This window comes from Mya arenaria, chromosome 1 (genome assembly GCF_026914265.1).
Source record: "Mya arenaria isolate MELC-2E11 chromosome 1, ASM2691426v1".
Classification (NCBI taxonomy): Eukaryota; Metazoa; Mollusca; class Bivalvia; order Myida; family Myidae; genus Mya; species Mya arenaria.
In genome coordinates, this window is record NC_069122.1 from 11,416,748 (window position 1) to 11,424,911 (window position 8,164).

The following is an 8,164-nucleotide window of genomic DNA, read 5'->3' on the forward strand; positions in this document are numbered from 1 at the left end:
AAGAATAGTTCACATTTTCAGTTAATTCCTTTAATAGCAATATGGAAAATGCAATATTGCATACACTACATTTCTACATCAAACTCAATACATGAAACCAAACAATTACACACAGAATAAACAATGAAAGTAAATCACAAACAGATGTTCCTTGAATAATTACCAAATAACCAATCACAATCATTACAAATTGTACTACTAAAGGATATATCCAAGTATGGTTCACATTCACAATAAAACACAATGGCTAAAATAACACCTAATACGAAATCAAACTTCATGCACATGAATATGATTTACTAAGGCTACGAGTTATTTTTTAGTATTGTGCCTATTATTCATAAACAATGTATCATTGTTCATTTATCAATCACTATGCTGTTCCGGGAACATCCCAATCTGGAAATATGGGACGTCTACATGTAGCACCTTATCTAAGAGTTTTGGTTTTCAAAGCATGTATTTAACATTAGGCTCAAAGATGAAAACGGATGATCTGATATGTGAGGTATACATTCGATGCTTTCATTGGTTTGTCTCAAAGTGAAGATAATCTATTTGATGGCTGTATGATTCATCAAGACTGTCCTTGATAATTTGACTTTTGAAATTTCGACAAACGTTCTTCAATTTGACGAAAACGTCTTCAATGTTTGTGCTCAAAATGATGCTATTCCTAACGTTGCATTTCAAAGCTTTGGAGTGCTTTGAAAATTGGTTTGCAATATCAATCAGCGATGCTTCAGGTAGAGACATATTTTCAAATTCCATCTCATGAATACACATTTCTGAGATTTGGTGAACAATGTTTTCTACTCGAGTGTTCTTGAATCGCACCGATTGCAATGTCTGCAAAGTACTCGCATTATTTAGAATGGGCAAAATGGCTTGCTCTTCACAGCGCTCAAACGATAGTTTTGAAAGCCTGCTCCAGTTTTTAGCCTTGAAAAACGTTCCAATTCGATCCTCGGTAACGTTAACAAGATACAGTATTTTTACTGCATCTGAGCAAACCTTTTCTACAACTGATTGTGACAATTTATCAACTCGCAGTTCCGACAGGTTTTCACACATGGATAAATCAGCCTCGTTTACTTGAACATTCTCGAGACTTAATTCACGAATGCTTCCGGTGAAATGTGCGTTTTCTGGAAGTTGAAGCTCTTTTGGCGGTCGTATTTGTAGTTTCGGTTTAGAGGTAAAAGCCCAAAATATTTCTAAATGTTCAATTGGGATATTTACAATTTTAACATTTAAGGTCTGCACATCGATCCACACCCTCTTGAGATTCGTCATATGTGACATGTCCAGCACCTTATCTTCGTGCGAATTCAATGCTTCAATGTGAAGTTCTTCTAATTCATTGCAGTTTGCTAAAAACTCTAAAACGGACATTCCTTGTTCTGAAGACACATTGCGCACTATAAATACTTTTAGCTTGATTGACTGCGACAAATCAAGTTGTCCATTCAGTTCAACATGAACAAGACTCAGCTTTTCCAGGTTGTTTGTAAATTTCGATGACGAGGTAACGGTTAAAATAAGTGGTTTACTGGTATTTGCAATCGGTGTACTATAATATACCCATAGTTCACTTAGTTTTTCAGCTGCAATGACAGCTTTGTCCACTTTAACGTTAACAATCCTAAGTCCTTCGAGGTATATGAGTCCAGAGAAGTCTAGTGTGGCATTGTTTGGATATTGTAATGAATCTAATCGTAACTCCTTCAAATGAGTTAAATGCTCAAAGTTTTGAAAACATTTTGCATTGTATTCCGGACTAGAAGAAATATGTTCTAATACTAATTTATGTAAGTTCACACACTCAGACAAGTCGGTAGCAATGTTTAGCTTCACGTGCATGACACTCAATTCTTTCAATTTTTCAGAAAACTTTCCTTTCAGTTGTAGCTCTAGGTCTATAGGGGGACCCTTTTGTAGGAATTGGTCTTCAAAGAACATCCAGAATTGTTCTATGTGTTCTGCATTTATTTGCAAGGAGGAAAAACAAACATTTTCTAAATCAATATTAGATAAATGTGTGCATCCTGTTAGGTCTACATGCTTTTCCTTCAACTCCACATCATTGATGATAAGAAATCGTAAATGTCCACTTGACGGCTCTGTTAGTGTTTGAAGCATCACTGTATCATTATTACCAGTGATGATAAGAGTACGTAATGATGTCAACTTGTTCTCTCTAAATTCCACATCTAAGTCTTTTCCACGTTCAGAAGATTTCAAATGCAATGTATTTATATTCTGCATATTTTGTGACACCAATGAACAAGGCGGTCCCTTGTTGTTTTTTCTGTCTATAAGCATGTGTTTCAAAACAATATCTGGTTTTGGTGTTCCACTGCTGATGCACTCCTCGTGAGCCATAAGCACAGCATTCTGGTAACTGATCAATTCATTCTCGTGATATTTTCCCTCTCTGTAGAAAACTCTTTCACTTGAACTGAAAATCTCTGAACACTTTATTCCTTGCTCATAGTTCATAACACACAAAAATGACATCATGTCGGGGGATAAGTTTGCTTTAAAGTTTAATTCAAAGCGACTCCAATCATCGCTGTTAAAGGGCTTTGTGGAAATGTATACACATGCGAGCATTTCTTGATATGTTTTGTGCAAAAATGAGTAAACCATTGATCTGTCACTGAATCGGTTGGAGGCAGATCCTGATATGAGACCGGATGCTAAAAGAAACCTTATTTCGGTTTGTTTAAGATAGTCGTGTAGATACTGGCAGACAAAATGCTCCGGCATTTCAGTTTCAGATTCTCGCATAATGTCCTGAAACGCTAACTCTCCAAGACTGTCGACGAATGATGGTATGCTGTTACATGTTGCAGCTTCATCAAACCCCCTTGGTAGTATTTTAATATCCTGGTGTCTGTCGCACAACTCTTTGAAGCAATCTGGCTCTTTATCGCTTGCGAGTTTCAACATCATATCGACTACGTTGGCATACACGTGCGTTCGTGTCTTTCCTAACAAGAATTTGTTCGTTTCCGTAGTATTCGTGTCATACCGATCATGATAAATGCATAGTAATTGCAAGGCTATGAGTGGATTTGGCAAAAGACTTTCCAAGTTCTGTTCTTTAAGAACAGTATAAAACGCATCAATATCACGCTTGATGGCAGACTGACTATTCAGGCAAACATTGGCATGTTTTAAAAGATTGCGCGTACTTTTCAAGTCCATTTTTTCAAGCTGTATTTCCGTGTACGTCGATGTAGACATGCCCATTGCGCCAAGTTTCCATGGACGACACGTGCAAATGATTGTGTATTTTTTAGATTGAAGCGGAGCCGTGATCTTAGACATGTTTATCTCGTCTAATCCGTCTAATATGATCAAACTATGCTTTTCTTTCAAGTCGTTTTGTAAAGTTCGTTTGTAGTTTTCATCATCATCCCATGTATCATCGATTTTGTTTCGAAGATGGCTGAATATAATGTTTTCAATATTTACATTGTGACTTTCGACATCTTTAAGACTGACAGAGAAGAGGTAGTGGAACTCTCGTAAGAATTCTACGTCTTGCAAGTAATCCGCCTTCCCTTGGATTTCCCCCAAGAGGTGATTGTCGTTTTTCTTTACCGCACACCATAAACGAGCTAAAAATTTGCAGAACGAGGTCTTGCCCAATCCAGCATTTGATGTGATGCAGGTAAATATTTTGCGTCTGTCAAGTAGCTGCTTTAGACTAGTTATTGGTTCTTTTTTGTAACTCGAATATCTAGTAGCAAACCTCATTGGCAAAACTTTAGAAAGTGTTGGTGGAACGTAAAAATTTACAAGCTCTGGATTTTCCTTTTGAAAGAAAGGTCCCAAAGTTAATTCTGAATTTTTAGACAGGTTATACTCAACAAGGGTCTCTTGAAGGCCTGTTAAATAAATAAACAGAATAAATAATGCATGGAACACAATTTGAAACAAAAAAAACAACACAATAACTCCTTAATATCTCTTAATTGGATGAAAAGGACATACGCAATCCATAAGCACAATGTACCGAATAATTTCCATGAAATTTAACAATTTCAAAAATAATATGTGTATATTTCTGAAATTTCAAGTGCATTTTTTTCCTTTAAAAAATGCTTAAAAATATAAATTCGTAGAAAAAATAATTTTGTTCCTAATTTATCAGATCAAACATCATCGTGAATCTTACTTCTCCCGACTATTTCCGTTTACAAATAAAATCGAAACTTGTTCATTTGTTTCGGTTAATGTGAAATAAATTTTGCTTTATACAACATTGCGTTATCAAAAGTCAGATATTCACGTGTGACCAATTCGAAATGGGTAAATCGTATCTGACGATGGGTGTGACCAAACTAATATTAAATGAATAATAACAGAAACATGAACATAGATAGTACACTTTTTATTGAAACCATTTGTTCTTTTGTGTGAAATTATACCACTGTTTAAAACTTGCCCTATTCATCGTAAAAGCGGTGCGCTTTAGCAATCAGTCTGACTTTGTTAACAGTTTGAAATTTTCTAAAAAAATGTTTACCTTCTAACGCTCTTTGATGAATTTCTTTATTTGATATTTTTTCTTCATCAACAACGTCGCGTATATTTTTTGTCCATCGATTTCCTTCTGACTCGAGATTTTCTGAAAGCGTTTGGAATTGGTTTTTAAGGCTCATTTGATTCTCAATAAGATGAATGTTGGCTTTTTCTTGAATTGATATTTTTTCTTCATCAGCAACGTCGCGTAAATCTCCTGTCAGTCTTTCGCCCTCTGACTCGAAATACTCTGAAAGCGTTTTGGATTTGTTTTCAAGTCTCTCCTGATTCTCAACAAGATGAATGTTGGCTTTTTCTTGAATTGATATTTTTTCTTCATCAGCAACGTCGCGTAAATCTCCTGTCAGTCGTTCGCCCTCTGACTCGAAATACTCTGAAAGTGTTTTGGATTTGTTTTCAAGGCTCTCCTTATTCTCAGCAAGAAGAATGCTGGCTTTTTCTTCTATTGATAGTTTTTCTTCATCAGCAACATCGCTTATAGTTCCTTCCAGGCGATCGCCTTCCGACCCGAGAGACTGTAAAAGCGTTTCGGTTTTGTTTTCAAGGTTCTCCTGATTCTCAGCAAGATGGACATCGATATGTTTGTGTTTTAGTTCACATGCCTTAACAATTCTTTTCTTTGAATATTGTGTTGTATTTTGTCCTGAACAAGATGGATCGTCCATCCATTTCTCGTTTTCAGGATAATTTGAGAAGTATTGCGTTTCGATAGAACCATCGACAGGGCAAGGCTCTCCTTGTAGTTTTCGCCGTTTGGCAGGTATTTCATCCGACATAGCAGAAAAACGGTCTTCAAACCGTGGAACTTCTGCAAATACAAAGAAGCTTGTTTAATGTGGTGCATCGGGACGCAGATTAAATGAATAACATTTTTCGTTTACACATGCTTTCATATGCAAAAGGAAGTTTGGCAGTACTGTAGAGGCGCTTCTTTGGGCGAAACTCGCCTTCTCGAGAGGCTCCAAAAGGGATATAAACAAGGTTGGGGTTGAGGAGGGTGTTGGTCGTCCCTATTGAGACATGCACCCGCTAATTTGATAAATCAGTGACATAAATGTATATTTGTTTAAAAACAAAGTATTTTGTTTAGTCTGTTATCCATGAATACATATTAATCTTTAATTTACGAAAAACTTATGATAGTGAATTATAACTGCAAAGTGTAAATGGGAACCAACGTATGGTTTTCTCACCATAGCCCTGGAGTTTGTGATAGCATAAAATTACTTATCTACAATAATGCTTTTAAATTTTAAATGTAACAGCGTATAGTATGGTCAAGATATATGCATTTGACAACAGCTGTTATGCATACGTTGAAAATTCGAAATAGCCAGTTATATGTACAAGAAAATCAATGTTCTGGTAATCAACATTAGAATTCTTTTTCTAAGAAAGGTATTAATAAATTTGGATTCATAACGTAATTGGGATCATTTTAGAAGTATGCTCAAATATAACGGATCGAACAAATTTGTTTTTATTAAAGCAAAAAAATGGTTTAAGTGTCACTTTCGACCAAGCTTTGAGCATCACGTTAAAACTGGTGTCGACGTAAATATTTGCTTCATATTTCAACGATAATTTCCTTTCTTATATAGAATATTAACTCTACAATATGGTTTGTTCTACCTTCATAATATAGTCTTCATAGACGAACACATTTCCTTTCCCCAAAACAATTAAGCAAAAAGGCGCCAATTTCAATAAAACTACTCAATTGTTAAATAACCTTTCAATGGTAAATATAGGCTAGAAACACCCTGAGATATCAGTGAATGTCTACTCACTAAAACTTTCAGCAAATTATCTTATGTCCGATGTCTTCAAGCATTCTTTAATACCCTTTTTTTCCTTTTATTTTAGTATTTGAATAGTTTAGCCATAACAAATCTTAAACCGTACTTTTTCTAGGATACCAAATATCAATTCATAAAAAACGAGAGCTGTCAAAGAAATCTCCACTATTGCAAAACCTATCTTACTTGATAATTAAAGAATGTTTTATCGTCGAGTACTACTTTACAGAGTCTCAATGCAATACACCAAGTAGTTGTTGAGATATTGACCTATGTGTGCTTACACGCAAATCCTTTACTATAATGTTAAAGTCAGTCATTTCCATTATTTGCAAAAGATAGTAATCTTTGTAAGTTTGTGTACATTTCTAAAGTTTCAATGTATTACATGATGTATAGAGTTATTTTTCTTCAAGTAGGTTGGATGGTTGAGCTTTGTTGTATAATATTTCAATGCAATTGTTCTTTGTCTGAAATCTCATTCATCTGCCCCTGAAATGCACTTCAACCGGGAGATCGAATTATAGATTAACTCATTCTACATTATTAAACCAACAATTGTTTTTGTCAAAAACAGCAAATTGAAGGCGATACAAATCTATTTTGGTTATGGGTAGTACTGATAAAGCAATTTAACACAATAGTATGAATTCAGTAAACTCTTGTTAAGATAATATCTCATCTGTCATTTATTCGATTTGTTCAGTTGTGTTAATCTATTTTTAAACCAAGATAATCATTGTGTCCTCTTATTATGTAAATATTTGTATTTTATATTAAAATTGTATTGTGTTGTATTTTTAATAACTATATAGTCTTCTAAACTCAATAAATGAGTGGTAACACATCACATTTTTAATATTAATATTAACTGCATTATTATTATTATATTAATATCAACTATGACACTATTCCGTTTGACTTAATTTATTTGACACTTCGTGTGGCATTCCTTTTCCGCTTTGTATTATTAGTTTCTAACATCATATCATCATACATTTGTGACGTTGATATACTTCTTATATATACTAGCTTTGTACATGAATGCAGATACTGCTTGTTTCTGTTTGTGATACTTTCGTCATTGATCAATGACGGGTTCTTATCTAGTTTGAAATTTGAAAGGTAGGAGATAACGTTTTACAATTTTAAATAGGTTTTTGAGATTTCATAAATAACAAAGGTTGAAGTTCATTAATGTTACAAGAGATAAATGTTTAATACACATTCTGAATTCGTTCAAGAAAAAGTGAACAGTTCAAATGATTACAAAGGTCATTAAACGTTAATACTCACATGTGTTATGTCACAGTTACATTCCACTGGTCGTGAATCCTCGGCAAGGAATGAATATATGATTGATCTTAAAGTAGAACAGTCAAATGTTAAGCACCTTCACGCCTGTTAAACGCCAAACCCATGATTACACCAGCTATTGGGTATATCTAAATTGATGTTTTGATTGTTCGATGGGTTCTTTCCTGCTCCCAGTTTTGGATTTGGGAAGGACTTTAAATTTAGCTGTGATTTTTGTTTTACAAACTCATTGTAACTGTTGACCACTGTAGTTTCATTTAATCACCCGTTATTTTGACCATGTAACTCATTATCTTGTTACTAGGTAGCCCTAGCAGTATTTTGTACTGCGCAGTTCACAAATGAGCGTTCATTTTGTGGTGACCTCTGCTGATGATTGATTCGTTTTATGGTGTTGATAGTACTTTTCCTTCCCTCTAACTAGACTAATTTTTCGGCAGCATGGAACTCAAATCAAATTTAACCTTGCGTTCACCGGAAAAGAATAAACA

At 34.6% G+C, this 8,164-nt stretch overlaps 1 protein-coding gene across 1 annotated transcript; it reads right to left on the bottom strand.

The window, feature by feature from the left end:
- Positions 1-7,744, bottom strand: LOC128214113 (uncharacterized). Its single transcript, XM_052920419.1, has 3 exons — positions 7,653-7,744; positions 4,541-5,365; positions 1-3,899 (listed from the first exon to the last, which is right to left on the bottom strand). Exons 2-3 carry the CDS (start codon positions 5,331-5,333, stop codon positions 526-528), a joined length of 4,167 nt encoding a protein of 1,388 aa, XP_052776379.1. The 5' UTR covers positions 5,334-5,365; positions 7,653-7,744; the 3' UTR covers positions 1-525.
- Between the last annotated feature and the right edge of the window lie 420 nt (positions 7,745-8,164).

Coding starts and splice junctions, on each gene's coding strand:
- LOC128214113 (XM_052920419.1), bottom strand. CDS start 5,333: ATGTCGGATGAAATACCTGCCAAACGGCGAAAACTACAAGGAGAGCCT. Junction 3,900..4,540: donor TCATCAAAGAGCGTTAGAAG/GTAAACATTTTT, acceptor TTTATTTAACAG/GCCTTCAAGAGACCCTTGTT.